This window comes from Lissotriton helveticus, chromosome 2_1, assembly GCF_964261635.1.
Source record: "Lissotriton helveticus chromosome 2_1, aLisHel1.1, whole genome shotgun sequence".
NCBI classification, from domain to species: domain Eukaryota; kingdom Metazoa; phylum Chordata; class Amphibia; order Caudata; family Salamandridae; genus Lissotriton; species Lissotriton helveticus.
Window position 1 is genome coordinate 1,509,659,904 of NC_136059.1, and position 18,644 is coordinate 1,509,678,547.

General features: G+C 46.3%; 1 protein-coding gene across 8 annotated transcripts in view; it reads left to right on the top strand.

The window, feature by feature from the left end:
* The window catches only part of SLC4A4 (solute carrier family 4 member 4), an 893,491-nt gene that overhangs the window by 772,806 nt on the left and 102,041 nt on the right, over positions 1 to 18,644 (top strand). For all 8 annotated transcript variants that reach the window (XM_078676409.1, XM_078676410.1, XM_078676411.1 and 5 more), the window contains exon 14: positions 4,862 to 5,133. In XM_078676409.1, the coding sequence (XP_078532535.1) occupies positions 4,862 to 5,133 (272 nt within the window). The remainder of the gene's footprint in view (positions 1 to 4,861; positions 5,134 to 18,644) is intronic.

Here is an 18,644-nt window from a genome sequence, read left to right on the forward strand (position 1 = left end):
CACATTTTGCGAATTTCATTTTGCGATTCGCAAAATGTGAATGCAATTTCAAGGGTGCAGGGGGGGGGGTCCAAAGAACCCCTCCCTGCACCCCTGAAATTTAACTTTAAGATCCATTTACACACACACATGCCCCAAGGGCATGTGTGTGTGTAAATTTAATTTTTCAAAAATGCAATTTGTGCATATTTGAAAGTTTTTGGTAATTTAGCATGAAGTTCAACTTCATGCTATTTTACCCATTCCAAATTGCGAATTCGCAATTTCAAAATAATCATGCATTGCATTTAAGAAATCTCAAATTGCGATTTCTTAAATGCAATCGCAATTTTAGAAATCGCAACATGGTTGCGATTACTAAAATTGTGAAATGCATGATGCATTCCAAATGAGTGAATTGCATTCGCAAACGGCCGGAAAAGGCGATTCGCACCGTTTGCGAATGCAATTCTGTTTGATGCATCTAGGCATTAGTCCCTCAATAGGCATTGGGACTTCATCTGGTCAGTACAGGCTGAGAACACTTCCCTAACAAGTCTACATTTGAGCTCTCCTCAAAAATAGTCAGGCTTGACAGTTCTCTCATTTTGAGGTACAGTGAGTTCTATCGGCCACTACATTGGACCTTGATAGATTTTCTCACATGCATATATTATTTGTTCTGAAGAGGTGTTTTATTAAGCACCAACATGTCCCTTGTCACCACTGCCTAGATTCACCTTGTCACCACTGCCTAGAATTAAGTGTACTATATTATGATCAACTGGTTTGGAGTGCCCTGTCAGATTGTTTTAGAAAGAATGGTTTTTCAATTAGATCTCGGTAGGTTTTAGTCATGAGCCATCCTGTGGCAGTATGGGATTGTCCCATCTCTGTTCACAGTGAGTGTTCCTGTAACTGCCAGACAGCATAGCTTGAATGTTTCCTTGATACTGGCTATTTCTACTGCATTTTGTAAGATATGGGCCCTGGGCAGGGCAGAGTCCTTGGGTCAGGATGCAGGGACGGTCACAGATGTTTCAAAGAAAGTGGCTCATACCTGATGGTTTAATATCCAGGTTTCTTCCATCTGAATTTGGCTTGAGATGGTCGTGGTAGTACCTGATTTGAGGTTTTGAGGTTTTGATCAGGTTTAAATGAGGGGCTAGTTTCCTTTCTCCTTTGTATGGTGCCCAAGATTAAATTCAACTCCGTTCCATTGGAAGGGAATGAAGGTCCCTCATCGCGGAAGAAATATATTTATTTAGATATTTATTTATGGTAGTTTATATTGCATCATGAGTAACTGTTTTGCTATTCCCAGCACAGGATGCAGCACCGGATGCAAATTGCACAGAGATTGGTCAAAAGGAAAGGCAATGTAGGGAGAGAACGTGTTCAATTAGGGATAGTGGGTACCAAAAGCCGATATTCTAAGATGGTTTCCCATGGTAAGCCAGCAGCTCCATTAGAACCAACGTCTGAAGGTTCAGTTTTCATGAGTTTCATGACACAAATGTGGTTGTGTTTGGATTCTATCTTTTTCTTGTAAGTTTGAAGTCTGTTTTTAAGGTTCATTTTTGGGCAGATGATATAGCCTATATAGGAATAGTCCAGTAATGAGGGGGCCAGTGCTCCTGTGATTTTCTATTATAGCTCATTTGCATTTGAGGACAGGACTTTCCAAACTATTGCTCAAAGTAATTGCCATTTGACTAGGGCTGCAAACTTTTGAGTGATATAGAGATGTAATTCAACCCCATAGAAAGGTTTTAGGGGCAGATAAGCAGCGGGGTGTGCTTTGCCATTCTTCCAGTGCTCAGAATTTGGACCCATTGGACCATGGGAAGTTTTGCTTCATTCAGTAGAAGATAGGCATCCGTCACTCTGTGGTTTCGATTCAGTGTTCACGCATTCCATCCAAAAAGAGGTGGATTTGCATGTCATTGAAATACATATAAACCTAATACTGAAATGGGAGATTCCTTGTGAGATAACTTGATCTGGCACTTGCTTGTCTGCATTCTAGATCTAGTGGGTCAGTGTTTAATGCATCCGCTGCAGGAATCTGTGCTGGACATCGTGGTCCCCAGTTTGGTTTTCAGTGAGTCCACTCAGCCTTTCTTCTTCTCAGTGGTAGATAAAATGAGTATCCTTAAGCAGGGTAACAAGACATATCTGTTATTCAGTGTCAAGATGTTCCTCAGCTTGAACATTACCTTTACAAACACACAAAATGTGATGCTGAAGAGAAGAGCTCCCCCTGCGGTCCCAGCTGCCTCTCTGCCTCCTGCATTTCTGTGGGCAGGGAAAGAGGGAAAAAACTCCGCTTCCAGCAAGCGGGAGTGGTTTCACAGCTCCCGCTTGCTGGAAGCAGAGGTTTAGCTTTTGCTTGGTGGGAGTTGTTAGCTCCTGCCAAGCAAAAGCAAACCGCTATTTCCCATGAGTGGGCACCTCAGGATATAGCAGGAGCCAGCCCTGGGGGTTGGCGGTCCACAGGGACATATATGGCTCCGAAATAGGGGTTTTCTGTTTTCACACCTTCAGGATGTGGTGGTCCCTGGGGCCGCATATGGCCCAGGCTGGGGCCGCATATGGCCCAGGCAGGGGCTGCGCAGAACCCATCCTAGTTGTTAAAGTTATTTGGCCGTGGGGAAACGGTGGCCCCAGGGGCTGGGAGAGTACCACCCATTCCTATTTATTTAGCCCCGTGGAGGTGGTGATTCGGGGCATAGTAAAGCTCTGGAGGGGGGGGGTGGGGGTCTGCATGGTCACCCTTACTTTTGTTTAATAAGCCTCGGAGAGGTAGTGGCCCCCGAGAATCTTGAAGCCCAATGTAGGGGGGGGGTCCCTGTTGCCCTTCTCCTTATTTTAAATAAAGCCCAAGGGAGGTGGTAGTCCCTGTGGCTAAAAAAAACACTTGGAGTGGGGCCCTGCACGCCCTCTTCTTTATAAAACAATATCTGTGCATGCCCCCAGGACCTGGCCCACCCAGGGGCTTTTTAGAAAACAAGTGCGAGAGCCCACAATAGTTTTTTTTTTTTTTCTGCTGTGGATTCAAGACGGTCCTGGCAAATATTTTTTTTAAAAAAGCTTTTGCCCTGTTGGGGTTCCAGTGGGACCCCAGGATGGGAGGTACGGGGTCAGGGTATTCCTAACCCTGCCCCCTTTTCTATTTTTTGGGACTCCGCTGAAGCCAAGTCCCAAGATGGCTGCCAACACTTCCTGGTAGCCAATCAGCACGGGGACTGTCAGAGCCACTGAGGATACGCCCCTCTAGTTATCCAAATTTAGATGTCCTTTAATATCTACTGAAAAGATTTACAACAAATACCCAAACGCATGGTCTCTGAAACAAAATCTTCCTTTTTGCCAAATTTGTTGTAATTCCATCCCGCAGTTCAGGCTGTAGTCGTGTTCAAAACTCCTATAGCAATTAACATGGGAGACTGACCTCCCCCCTTTTTCTCGGCCCCCGCTTGAAAGATCACCCCAAAACTTTCCATGCTCAACAAAAAACAACTTGACACTTTTTTGGGAAAAATTTCTGACGATTCGTTATACGGTGCCAAAGATATAGGAAAGTCGAAAAACTCTTTTCTTTTGGAAACATGGTCCTTGCTATAACTACCTATGGGTGACCCCAGTAGCATATATATATATATGCACATCACAAACTGAAGGCTTCTCCATTGGCACATCAACACAGTACATTCTGCATATTGAAAAGCAGATTAACTCAGCACTTTTCCATCACAGTCCCTTTTGAGAGTATTTGATTCTGAAGCAGAAACACTTCAATAAAATATTTTATAGGTACAATTTGAATTTCTTAGCAAGTAATTCGAGCAATGACTGATAGATCTAGCCTTTTTAGGTCTGCCTGAATGCATAGTTTTATTTTCTGAAGACTTCAAGTCATCAGCTGATCAAAAAAATGCATTTAAAAGGTCATAGAGAGTCAGTGGCCATTGGGGCAGTCTCTTTCTACCTCTAGCTTTCTTGTGTTTTCTTGGTTTGCCATTGCCTGGTTGAGCTGTTTATCAATCCATAACATTTTATAGATATTTACTTTGTCATATTTGAGTTTTCCTGAGGTTTTGATGGTGGGGCCTCAAGTAGTCTTTTTGTTAGATTGCAGATGTGACATGATGTTCAGCTTGGAACTGAAAGGCAGTGTGTGTTTTGACGTATTTGCTGACATGCTAATGTTTTATTTGCTGACTTATGGCTTTTTTGTTTAGGAAGTGCATGTTGGTTGATTCCTTACCATGTCATAAAGACATAGTACTATTAACTAATCGCCCTTACTAGTTCACATTTTTTTTGTTTGTTTGCAAAGTAAAGACTTGCGCACATAGGCTTTGTTAAGTTTGTCACGAAAATGTTTTCTTTTTGTCAAAATAACTATTATGCAATACTTTGCTGTGCATGCCTTTAAATTCACCACATACAACACAACATTCATCTTGTGACTCCTTTTCATAACACCTGATTTAGCTGTGTTCTGCAAAGGGGTCTATCGCCCATCTTCCATATTGTTATAGATCAAGATGCTGCTTTGTTTTGGGATTTTCTTTTTAGGACAGCTGGGGACAATACACACAAAGTTGCCTTACTCCCCTTAGTACAAATCTAGAAATAATGACTTTCCCAGTCATTGCTTGGACTGCCACTTGCCCAGTACTTCATTGGATTGCCTGGATTGGCAACATGATGGAAGACTTATGGCAAAGTCCTTGTATGTCCTCAAACCAAGTAGGTCCATGTATTGATATTGATGGGTGGTGTTTGTACAGTTCAATATCTGACAATGACTCAGCTTTTTGGCGCGGTCATTCACCCCAACCATCTTTTTCTCGTCTCCGCCCTTGCTTTACAGGGACAACTACTTTGATTATTTAGAGTTCCGCCTCTGGATCGGTCTGTGGTCTGCCTTCCAGTGTCTCATCCTGGTCGCCACGGACGCCAGCTTCTTGGTGAAGTACTTCACCCGATTCACCGAAGAAGGCTTCTCCTCCCTGATCAGCTTCATCTTCATTTATGACGCTTTCAAGAAGATGATCAAGTTGGCCGATTACTACCCAATCAACTCCCATTTCAAAGTGAACTACGTCACCCAGTTCAGCTGTGCCTGTTTCCCCCCTGAACCAGGTAAGAATGGCCCTGATTGTATCTCATATTCCATGTCTGTGAGCCTGTTTGGTGGCCACCACTTCTGTTCTGTCACAAATTAGTCACCTGCCTTTGTTACCAATGCTGCTTTATGTTTCACGGCTGCTAGTCCGCGCTCACTTTTCATTGGGTACCACTGAGTCAGGCACAGGGAGGTGTGTCATGTCATGAGAAAGTTGTTATTGTGTGCTGTGATCATTTGACCTTTTTTTTGCATTTTCAGACGTGGGTAATATGTCTGCTTGAACATTATTTTTAGAGTTGAGTTACATTCCCTCCCAGAGTATTGATCATTTTGCTGGGGAAAGTTACAGTTTTTGGCTCCATAATGTATGTTGTGAGGGCTGTTGTTCTGAGGTTTTCTTTGATTCTGTCTCCTGGTTTGCAGCTACAAAAACCAGCCAATGGTCACGTTTTACACTCAAAGACAGAGCATGAAGAATGCTTTTACACTTCTTTGCAAAGTAGCCCCACCCAGGCTGTTTATGTAATCCATTTCCTGGACTCACCCATGCAGATGGGAGAACTCTTCGCAAATTCCGTGAAAGTCTTGTAGATTTTCGCCTTTCGGGCTGTGATTTTTGTGAACAGGGCACATTGTATTTGTGGCGTTATTGTTTTAAAAAGTAAAAAAAGAGCTATGGAAATATGTAGTTCCTCAACCAGAATTAAAATTTCCCCAGGTAGGGCAGCTGACGTCACATTAAGGAAGAACATACCAGAGACCTCAATCATTGAAAGAAGAATGTGATTGTTATTCTGGTCGGCCTTTTCACCCAGGATCCCGAGGCACTGACAAGGAAACACTCTCATTAAAGCACAGAGGGGATTCCACGGATTGCTCAGTGTTTCCCTTCCACGGTTGGTCAGGGTCAAATGTGGAAAGAGATGTTTTTGAGGAGAAACCAGTCTGTGGCTAACAGGTTAATTGCAGTGTCTGCGACAAAAAGGAGTGTAAAAAGGTAGAGCCGAATTCGACCAAGAACCCTTCAGTATTTGCCCGGCGTTAGCCGCCTCTCATACCATTCGAGATTACCAAACAAAGAGGCAGGCGCTGGAGACTGGAAGGCAAGAAACAGGAGTTTATTCCGACGGAGCAGAACACGTCAAATCAGACAACAGAGTATCTTCTCGAGGTGCTCTAACAACATCTCTGAGGCCTGGCCTCTTATACACAGGTTTATGACTTTATTGCATACAACATGTTCTTGGCAATGCTTTGATGTACGGAAAGATATCCCCGGAATCCCCACTTCAGGCCCGTTCCCACACATATCTACAGTAGAGGTTCCCACCCCAATCTCAGCGTGATGGCTATCGCACAGCTGGACAATCCGCTGGGAGCGGGAATATGGGCGATCAGTCGGATCTTGTGGTGTGAAGACATTGATTAATCTCGGCCCCCTTTGAAGAGAGGCGAGTTCCTACTGTAGGGGGCAATAAACTGCATCCGCAGGGCCAGGTGACGGCCTGGGATCAGCTCGAGCAATCTGGCACAGGGGAAGGGGGTTATCAAAGGGTCCGTTTGCATGAATGAGATGAAAGGGTATGTGGGATCCGCACGGGATGTGGCTCTGAGGCAGGGTCGCGCTGGAGGTGCATTTATGGCCCAGGCAGGAGAGATCGGGGCTGGCAGGGCGCAGGGGATGCTTGCGAGGGGGGGGAGACGTGCGGGCTATTGGCAGTGGGCAGAGAGGCCAAGGCAATCAAAATGGCTGCTGCTTACACGCACGTATGGATCTGATAAAGGACAAGATGGCGCCGATAATGTTTATGCCACAATCCAGATTTCAACAGGAGTGTGACTGTGAGCGAGAACGACCTCCTTTTGTGATTTTGGTGAGAAGTATGCCACTGCTTCTAAGCATGAGGCCAGGCTGCAAGACTGGTTATGATCCTCCATTTTCAGTTGTCTACAACGTGAGTGAACAATGTTTCTTATGAATAAAAAAAGACACATTCATTTATTTTAAAAGAAGCACTGACAACAGTTTCAAAAACATGTTGTGCTATCAAAGTTGACTAAAACCATGCATAGTTCAAGGAACTATATGTATTGCACATAGAAATGACAGAAGCAGATCTCAGAAGTGCGAGTGCCTTGTTACACGCGCTAACAGTGACATTGGCAAAGATCTGTTGTAAATACGTCTTCCTGGCAGTAAAGAAGGATGGGCATTTGTATTTCTGAAAACATTAGTACATTATTACACTGTAGATTCTTCGTCCGTACTTCCTTTGCGTGGTGCACGTGCTTCCCTCTAATTCGACTCCAAGACCATCACTGGATTGCAGCTTGGACAGGTGTAAGAAGGTCGAGGCAGAACAGCACATTGTGTCAAGGGTTCGATGCGACACCACTTTTTTCAAATATTGTAAATTTTTTAAGTTGGTAGATGGTAAACCTTCACTGTGAGTGCTGATTACAGCTGTACTGGCTGGTGGTTTTCCAGGTTCCCAGATGGATATTAGTAATGTCATTGAATGCCATTCGAATGAGGCCCCTCCTTTGCTGTCAGAGATGCTCTCAGGCCTCCCTCGCTGTCAGAGATCTTTCTGAAGCAGGTCCCCCTCGCTGTCAGAGGTGCCTTCCGAAGCAGGTCCCCCTCGCGGTCAGAGGTGCCTTCCGAAGCAGGTCCCCCTCGCTGTCAGATGCTTTCCAAAGCAGGTCCCCCTCGCTGTCAGAGGTGCCTTCCGAAGCAGGTCCCCCTCGCGGTCAGAGGTGCCTTCCGAAGCAGGTCCCCCTCGCTGTCAGATGCTTTCCAAAGCAGGTCCCCCTCGCTGTCAGAGGTGCCTTCCGAAGCAGGTCCCCCTCGCGGTCAGAGGTGCCTTCCGAAGCAGGTCCCCCTCGCGGTCAGAGGTGCCTTCCGAAGCAGGTCCCCCTCGCTGTCAGAGATGCTTTCCGAAGCAGGTCCCCCTCGCTGTCAGAGGTGCCTTCCGAAGCAGGTCCCCCTCGCGGTCAGAGGTGCCTTCCGAAGCAGGTCCCCCTCGCTGTCAGAGATGCTTTCCGAAGCAGGTCCCCCTCGCTGTCAGAGGTGCCTTCCGAAGCAGGTCCCCCTCGCTGTCAGAGATGCTTTCCGAAGCAGGTCCCCCTCGCTGTCAGAGATGCTTTCCGAAGCAGGTCCCCCTCGCTGTCAGAGGTGCCTTCCGAAGCAGGTCCCCCTCGCGGTCAGAGGTGCCTTCCGAAGCAGGTCCCTCTCGCTGTCAGAGGTGCCTTCCGAAGCAGGTCTCCCTCGCGGTCAGAGGTGCCTTCCGAAGCAGGTCCCCCTCACGGTCAGAGATGCTTTCCGAAGCAGGTGCCCCTCGCTGTCAGAGGTGCTTTCCGAAGCAAGTCCCCCTCGCTGCAGAGATGCTTTCTGAATCAGGTCCCCCTCGCTGCAGAGATGCTTTCTGAATCAGGTCCCCCTCGCTGTCAGAGATGCTTTCCGAATCAGGTCCCCCTCGCTGTCAGAGATGCTTTCCAAATCAGGTCCCCCTCGCTGTCAGAAATGCTTTCTGAATCAGGAACTGCTCACTGTCAGAGATGCTCTCTGAATCAGATCCCCCTTGCTGTCATAGATGCAGCAGAGGAGTGTTGCTCCACCTGCCAGCAGCCGAAAAAATTAAAAATAAATCAATAAACTCTTCTTTATTATTGTTTTATTTTTTTCTTGGAGCCGAGGCTTTTGGGCGGGGCCAGGCTGGTGACAGGCTGGGCGGATAGTGTTGGGCACTGCTTTCACTGGGCCAAGCCCACATGTGCAGTGAAGCTCTCTCCAACCTCCGCTGAATTGCTGGGTTGGAGACAGCAGGCACAGGCTCCCAGTCTGTGCGGGAGTGCAAATCATAAGTGCTCAGGCCAATCCAGATGCTGCTTTCAGGAGCATGAAAGCAGCATCAGGATTGGCCACAGTGCACTCTGGGAGCCTGTGCATGGAGGAGCGAGGAGTGCAATGCGGCGAGCAGGTAAGTGTTTTCTTAAAAATAAATGTGACTCCCCTGTCCACGTTCCCCACCTTCCCCCCGCTCTGCCACTCTGTCAACTTGCCATCCGCTACTGCAGAGATGCTTTCCGAATCAGGTCCCCCTCACTGTCAGAGATGCTTTGTGAATCAAGTTCCCCTCGCCCTCAGAGATGCTTTCCAAATCAGGTTCCCCTCGCTCTCTGAGATGCTTTCATAATCAGGTTCCTCTCGCTCTGTGAGATGCTTTCCGAATCAAGTTCCCCTCGCCCTCTGAGATGCTTTCCAAATCAGGTTCCTCTCGCTCTCTGAAATGCTTTCTGAATCAAGTTCCCCATGCCCTCTGAGATGCTTTCCGAATCAGGTTCCCCTCGCTCTCTGAGATGCTTTCATAATCAGGTTCCTCTCGCTCTGTGAGATGCTTTCCGAATCAAGTTCCCCTCGCTCTCTGAGATGCTTTCCGAATCAGGTTCCCCTCGCTCTCTGAGATGCTTTCCGAATCCGGTTTCCCTCGCTCTCTGAGATGCTTTCTGAACCAGGTTCCTCTCACTCTCTGAGATGCTTTCATAATCAGGTTCCTCTCGCTCTGTGAGATGCTTTCTGAATCAAGTTCCCCTCGCACTCTGAGATGCTTTCCGAATCAGGTTCCCCTCGCTCTCTGAGATGCTTTCATAATCAGGTTCCCCTCGCTCTCTGAGATGCTTTCCGAATCCGGTTTCCCTCGCTCTCTGAGATGCTTTCTGAACCAGGTTCCTCTCACTCTCTGAGATGCTTTCCGAATCCGGTTCCCCTCGCTCTCTGAGATGCTTTCTGAACCAGGTTCCTCTCACTCTCTGAGATGCTTTCCGAATCAGGTTCCTCTCGCTCTCTGAGATTCGTTTCTGCTTCTCTTTGCAACAGTCAGAATGGGAAAAAGGTAGAGAGCAGCTTCAGATGTCAGAATTGAGGCATGCAGCTCAGAGGCAACCAACGCAGGTCGGGGAGGGCCAGATCCGTGCCAGGTTTTAATTTTAACAAGAAAATGAGTTCTTTTAAGTTCACTGTATCCTGGAGATCTAGCAAGGATCCATGCCTACTGGAGATATGTTTGAGTCCCCTGACCTCGTTAGATGTTATTTGATGGTCTCTTGATGAGAACTGCACCCTCTTTTGAGATCCCACGATGAGCCAATGCCCAGAGGTCCAGCTTACGGATCTTACTCCTTTACGTTGGCGATACTTGGAGCCACAGTACGCCGAAAATGGGAAGCTCCCAAGAGAGGATCCTGAACTTTATTAGGAGTTAATGGGATCCTGTAATTGATCTTAGGATATCGCGACTTGCCTTTCCCTTGGCATTAACTCTAATCCAAGGACTTTTTACGTTGGTCTAGATGTGTCCTGGACAAGAGGAAGGGATACACATTGTCTTTTGTCCCACGGTGGCACGCCACTAGCTAATATAAGGAATTAATTAATATTAGAACATTGGAATGTTGGGAGCTCCATTGCAGACAATGGAGCGCTCCCTGCTTCTACGGGCCGGTAAAGGCCCGCAGAGCAACATTCCAATGTTCTACAAAGGCTTCTCGAAGTTCAAGGGGATTTATATCCCTTCGAGCTTCGAGAACCCTTTGTTTAATTTGTTAGAACATTCTGCCCTCTAGTGGCAGAATGTTCTAATAGCCTTATAGCCCTTCGTAGCAGGGCTATACGGCTATTAAAGTCCCGCTGTTTCGTTAAAGTCCCTCGCCTTCGGCTCGGGCCTTTAACGATTCAGCGGGCCTTTAATAGCCGGTATAGCCCGCTACGGCGGGCTATAAGGCTATAATAGAACATTGGAATGTTGGTAGCTCCATTGAAAACAATGGACTGCTCCGGGCTTATAATGGCTGATATAAGCCTGGAGCTCCAACATTCCAATGTTTCTTTGTTCACAGTTCTGACTGTGAACAAAGGCTTCAGGGAGCCTGAGGTGATTTCAATCCGCTCACGCTCCCTGAAGGCTTTGTTTTATTCGTTAGAACATTCTGCCCTCTAGTGGCAGAATGTTCTAATAGCCTTATAGCCCTTCTTAGCAGGGCTCCGGCTATTAAAGTACCGCTGCCTTGTTAAAGACCCTCGCCTTCAGCTCGGGCCTTTAACGCTGCAGCAGGCCTTTAATAGCCGGTATAGCCCGCTACGGCGGTCTTTAAGGCTATAATAGAGGATGATTGTGTGAAATCCATGAACATTACTACACTTTTTTAAAGGAGGTTACTGTTAAATGCTAAATATCCAGTATTAACTGATGGTAAACATGCAGCTCTGTGTGCACATGTTTTAATCTTGCAGCTTTGTGATTAACCCAAACCTCAGTGAGGAATGAGACACACTTACTCATTGGAAATGTTTAAATGATCAGGTCTTCGGCACCTAAACTTGTACACTAGGCATTATGTAAAAGTTATAGTAGAGCGAGTGAAACTTGGAATCCATTGTCTGTGAGCACCGGTTTACTTCCCCGCCAAATACATGAATCCACAGGTGGTCTCTAACTAGTGGTGAATTTTGAGCTTTTACAAGGGAGCACATGCATTTGAAACTTATGACTACCTCTTATAGTGCCCTACTACGATGTAGTAAGTTGGCACCATCTCTGACACACGCCATGAGGATCTAGAGGTAAAGAAACAATTCATGTTTGTATTCAGCTACTGTGCGTGCCACTTGTAGAAGGTGAATATTTCACAAAAGAGTAAAAACCATTGTTTCCAGTATTGTTTTGGGACTGTTGAGGTGCCTAATAATTTAATTAGTTGGGCTGATTTAATTCAATATATTTTCGCTTCAAGATAGCAGAGATGGAATGTGTGCATTCTGACACAATTGCCTCCCAGCAACATTGAAGATGGAAAACTGCTTTTGGCCATAGAATATGTTCATGGGACCAATATTGCAGTGACTTATCACTGTCACTGCAATATTACTGTTATGCACATTAGACACTTCTAAGTGTGAGAGTCCAGATGTGTTTAGTGAGTAGTTTGCACAAATGCTGCAAGTAATATGACCTGCACTTAGTATCTGTTGACTGCTAAAGTCAGAGCTGGTGCACATAGAGTTCAATGAAGAAGCTCCTTTGTAAAGTGATTGGGCATTGTTTACCATTGGCTGCTTCCTGCTTCCAGGCCCATTCTCGCTACTGCTTCCGGGCATGGCTCAAAGTGCTTCTCGGAGGTGTTCCCATATATGCAATGAGTAGTTACTGCGCTTCACTAGGCCTGAACTGTGCCACGCTTACTTCAAAACCCGAGGTGGGGAAGGAAAACTGTAGCTATCCCAATGTTACTTTCTTGGACACCATGCAGGTGAGAGCAAGGAGGGCCATTCTCACAATCCAGGATAAGTCCCTTGTAACCACAGCTGCCACTTCATTACCCTATATCTGTTGGAAGATCCTGCTAAGTGCGGCACCACTCAGATTCTTCGCTAAGGTTTCACTCAGACTCATCGCCATGGTTTCCTTCAGACTCATCGCCATGGTTTCCTTCAGACTCATCGCCATGGTTTCCTTCAGACTCATCACCATGGTTTCCCTCAGACTCTTCGCTGAGGTTTCACTCAGACTCTTCGCTAAGGTTTCACTCAGACTCATCGCCATGGTTTCCCTCAGACTCATCGCCATGGTTTCCCTCAGACTCATCGCCAAGGTTTCCCTCAGACTCATCACCAAGGTTTCCCTCAAACTCATCGCCAAGGTTTCCCTCAGACTCATCATCAAGGTTTCACTCGGATTCATCGCCAAGGTTTCCCTCAGACTCATCGCCAAGGTTTCCCTCAGACTCATCGCCATAGTTTCCCTCAGACTCATCGCCAAGGTTTCCCTCAGACTCATCGCCATAGTTTCCCTCAGACTCATCGCCATAGTTTCCCTCAGACTCATCGCCAAAGTTTCCCTCAGACTCATCGCCATAGTTTCCCTCAGACTCATCGCCATAGTTTCCCTCAGACTCATCGCCATAGTTTCCCTCAGACTCATCGCCATAGTTTCCCTCAGACTCATCGCCATAGTTTCCCTCAGACTCATCGCCAATTTTTCCCTCAGACTCATCGCCAATTTTTCCCTCAGACTCATAGCCAAGGTTTCCCTCAGACTCATCATCAAGGTTTCCCTCAGACTTTTTACTCTTTTTACGTTTTTATCGTTGTTTCCTCAACTTTGAGTGCTAATAGACACCTCGTTTTCTTTTAGAAATATCCCCGGATGAAGGCATACTTCATGCCAAAATGCATTGGGAATAGAAAAATGGATATTGAAACACGAATGAATGAACTATCACGTGTACTTTGAAAAAATCTTGTGAAAAACGAGATTCTGAATAAAAACAAAGACTATCAATTCACACAAATGTTTTCATCTTTTATTTTAAACGGATAAACCTTCTATTTGAAGGCAGTTAACGGAGCCTGGGGGACATATCCCACGTGCATGGGAATGTAACCTACTTTCTTTCCCTCAGACTCATCACCAAGGTTTCCCTCAGACTCATCGCCAAGGTTTCACTAGGACTCATCGCTAAGGTTTCCCTCAGACTCATCACCAAGGATCACTGAAACCCATTGCCACGGATTCCCTCACTCATCGCCATAGTTTCCCTCAGACTCATTGCAAAGGTTTCACTAAGACTCATCGCTAAGGTTTCCCTCAGACTCCTCGCTAAGGGTTCCCTCAGACTCATTGCCAAGGTTTCCCTCAGACTCATTGCCAAGGTTTCCCTCAGACTCATTGCCAAGGTTTCCCTCAGACTCATTGCCAAGGTTTCACGAAGACTCATTGCCAAGGTTTCACGAAGACTCATCGCCAAGGTTTCCCTCAGACTCATTGCCAAGGTTTCCCTCTGATTCATTGTCAAGGTTTCACTCACACTCATCGCCATAGTTTCCCTCAGACTCATCGCCATAGTTTCCCTCAGACTCATCGCCATAGTTTCCCTCAGACTCATCGCCATAGTTTCCCTCAGACTCATCGCCAAGGTTTCCCTCAGACTCATAGCCAAGGTTTCCCTCAGACTCATAGCCAAGGTTTCCCTCAGACTCACAGCCAAGGTTTCCCTCAGACTCACAGCCAAGGTTTCCCTCAGACTCATAGCCAAGGTTTCCCTCAGACTCATAGCCAAGGTTTCCCTCAGACTCATAGCCAAGGTTTCCCTCAGACTCATAGCCAAGGTTTCCCTCAGACTCATCGCCATAGTTTCCCTCAGACTCATCGCCATAGTTTCCCTCAGACTCATCGCCATAGTTTCCCTCAGACTCATCGCCATAGTTTCCCTCAGACTCATCGTCAATGTTTCCCTCAGACTCATCACCAAGGATCACTGAAACTCATTGCCAAGGTTTCCCTCAGACTCATCGCCATAGTTTCCCTCAGACTCATTGCAAAGGTTTCACTAAGACTCATCGCCAAAGTTTCACTCAGGCTCAGTTTCACTCAAACTCATTGCCAAGGTTTCACTCACTCAGACTCATCGCCAAGGATCACTCAGACTCATCGCCACGGTTTCTCCCTCTGTGGCTGTTGGTGTACTCACTTACAGCATTGCACTGTTCACTAAGATGACCATTCACTTGCAAGGTGGAGCTCCACCGGATGGGGGAGTGGAGACGTCATTAAACATATTTTTGGGCATGTGGGAGTGGATGGAATTTGAGGAGACTTTGGGCGTTTCACAGGCAGGGGTCACGGTCACATCCACATATGAACTGCGTTAATACGAGTTAGGTGGCACAGACAAAGTAGGGAAAACACTAAGCCTACTCACAAAGACATTTTAGAGTACGTAAGGTAGTATTCCTGTAGAACTCCTGTATGCGCCCTCACATGCCTTTATGACTAGCCCCAAAACATCTCAATCAAGAATACAATGGGATTAAAGAAGCCTATGTATATACAGCTAGTATAGATGGAAAGACTGGGGCCCTCTTTGCTCTTTTGCCACCAGGGAGATTCACAAAGATATTTAAGGTAAGGTACTACTCTTCTAGTACTACTTCCTGTACTCATAAAGGCATGTGTGAATCAACCCCATTAACTTTGCCAACCATAGTACAGCTACAGCATTGGGCCAGTTGACAACCTCACTAAAGGCCCTTTGCTAAAAGGGAGAACTACCATACCCTGTGGATTCCACACCTACCACCTCCCTTGAACATAACAATGTTGAGGTCCCAGAGTTGTTCGTGCGTAAAGCCGCTGGCCCTGCTGTTGGTCATGTCCACCCGTGTCCTGCAGTCTTGCCGCAAAGGCCCAGGAGTCCCAGTGTGCTACACTCACCGCTCCCCCTGGTGTGCACAAACAATCTGCTTACCTGAGCACAGCCCATAAATCATTTTCAGACAGAACTCCATGCTGTGAAGTCTTATTAAAAAAGGCAGCGGTATCTGTGACATAAATGTCAACACCATAAAGAGGTTGGAGGCCTCAGACTTTTAATTGGGCCTCGCGCTGACTCAGAGAGACATTTGGAGAAATAAGGGCCCTCCCTGGAGGATAAATTAAAGGTAGATGCATCAATTTTTATGCTGGCATACCGAATTTATGATTGGAAGCTCCTTTTGGTATACATGCAACTAACCTTAACACTGTGGGCTCCTTTTCCTGTGACTTACCAATAACCTTTCTATCTGGATTTTTCCTTAATTATTTATTTTGCCATTACATATATTCGGCAGTAAAAGCACCAGAAAAGGAGCTTCTTTGGAGCCAGAACCCCTGGGAATGCACACGTGAGCGTACAATCATTTTCAGAAAAATTGCTCTTGCCCCCATCACAGTGTGATTTTAATTACTCATAAATGACTTTCTCTGGCTGATTGCCCTTGTTTTTCACGCTGCCCTTGAAGGAGAGATATTTGCGTAGCACCTTTCTCTCACTGGAACCCAGAGCACACAGGCCTCATTTCGAAGTGTATAAAAAAATGTCTTTACCGATCAAGCACAATTTTGGGTTGGTCAATATCGTTGCTATGAGCTGCATGGCTAACACCCCAATACTTTTGTTGACCGTCTGATGGCAGTATGGCGGTAGAATTCTGGCTGGGGCATATGGCTCTATGGTAGCTCACGTGATGATAATTATTCCGGCTACGTCACTTCTCATCGGGTCTCTCAATAAAAAAAGGCGCTATCGGCAATGCGCGGTGATGCACTTGCGGCGAATAAATTTGGGCGTCTCAATAAACTGAAGGTGCCTGAGGCAGTGTGGTGTGACGCCCTCATGGAGATAGTGCTTGTAGATCCGGATGAAGCCATGGCGATTCTGCATTGGCTATGCATGAGGTGTGCACGCTGGGTGATGCATGAGGTGTGAGCTCAGGGACCAAGTCAACGTTTGTTTGTCTCCGCCTATGGACGTGTCCCCCAAACTCTTTAAAATATGCATTGAATTTAGAGCTTGGTTTGTCCTACCTGCATTATGATGCTGTGGGGTAGGATTGGGGGTGGCCGAGCAATAGTCCGCCCACACACGGAACTCCGCGGAATTTGGCGGAGTTTTTCAGCAACTCCACAGAATTCCGCAAAGTGAAACTCCACGAGCTCCGCCCATGCCTAGTTTCTTGGTGACATTCTTTCAGTTCCTGAACAATCTATATTTTATCTTAGACAAAATAGCATAAGATGACACTGAAAGTACTTTTTCCACTTGAAAAATATAAGTTATGTATTCTCCAGTGATTATTCTATGGCAGCTTCTTTTGAAAGTGTCGTTACCACAAGAAGAGTGTCCTCAGTGTTAAAAGAGGAACCCAGGAGCCAAACATTTGAATATCTGTAAAACCTCCTGACTGAAACCTTCCCCTGTAGAGATGAAGGGTGCACAGTTTTGGTTTCATCTTCATTCCTTCTCTGTTGGGCATGTGGCCCAGAGATCTCCTTTGTCCTAGTGGCTGCAGCATCTTAAGGCAGACATGTTTGAAAGACTAAAGAGTCCAAAGGTGCTCCTACGGAATCCCCTTGCTGTCTCATCTGCACCAGGTTTGTCTCCTCTTTCCGAATGGTTCTTTTAGGCATGTAAGGATAGATGTACAACCCAGGGCAGGTGTTGCCGTGGTGGCCTCACTTTGTCAGTGATATTAAATGCAAATCCGTATTTGTAAAGCGCGAACTGCTCACCCTTGCGGGTCTCTAGGCGCTGGGGGCCATTGTGGAAATTAAGTGAGCTATTGCCCAGAGTCACATGGTGCTGAGCTGAGCTGCCACCGGAGCCGGGGATCGAACTGTGAACCCTGTGCTCCAAAGTCAGCTGCCCCGGCCGCTGCACCACATCTCTCCACTATTGCCAGTGATATTGCTGTGCATGGTTTCCAACATGTGGATTAAGTCGGTGCAAAATTCCAAACCAACCAGTGCTGTATAATCTGGCTAGAGGATATAAGCAGTAGGCGAGGCTATGCATATATGTGTGTAGCTGGTTCAACTTATGAACATAGTAGAAATCCTATAAACTGTGTTAACGCCCTTGTTGATGTTCAGCCTGTGTTGTGACTTCCTTTCTTAGCACTGAAGGCTGCTTGGGATAAATCTTGGAGCATGGGAATGCAGATGCAATGGTCCTATCCAGACACCCTCATGTTGTCTGCTCGTCGGTTTATTGTTGTTAGGGCAGGGGATTTCACTGGGGATACTCTAACAGCTGCCTCCCTCGCCTGCCAACCATGCACAGGAGGTGCCAACTCTAATCCGCCTTTAAAGTGGATTAGAATAATTTTCAGTAATTAAATAGGGAGCATATTCAAGCTCTCGCCACATAAGGTGAGCACGTGACCTGTTTACATTGCATATGTATGAAAGCGGCTCTCCTGACCACTGGTGAAATCAGCAGAATCCGGTCTAGGGTAGGCGCGGCCCATGCAGGTAAGAGCGATGGGCCGGGGAGGCTTCGACAAACGACGAAAAGGGAAACCTAAATAAAAAATATGACGACGAGGGAAACGGATAATAAAAAAAGAAAACCATGGTTTCTTTTTTTACATTTAAGTTCCCCTCATCGTCGTCGTATGTCGAATCCCCCCTACACACCCCCACCCCGCTGCTCTTACCTGCACGGGCCATGCTTAGTCTTGGGCTGCTGCTCACTGCTGCCTGACTTCTAAGTAAGGTAATGGAGTATGAAAAGTCTTTCTCAATTGTGTACCCATTGTAGACTTCTTTCATAAGTATGTTTCGCTAAATTTTTAATAAAGAAACCCCAAAAATCCAACGGTTAGGTTTTATTTCTTTTATGACACTATCTTTTGCCTTCTGTTCCATGTGAACATTGGTAGCCAATGTTGCTCACATGCTATCGAACTTTATCAGCTTTCAGTTGCCTTACCCCTCATAATGGGCCCTAGCCTGTGGCTCGGGCCAATAACTGAGTGGTGGGCAATTAACAGTGAATGACGCTTTCTGGAGGGTGTTAACCACTGTCAACACCATATACAGATCGCAATAAGACATAGTTAAATTATTGTGTCGTATAAAGTATGCAGTAAGGCTTTAGCACTCGTGATGCTCAATGCAACTATGTTTTTATTTTTTTGCCCCCCCCA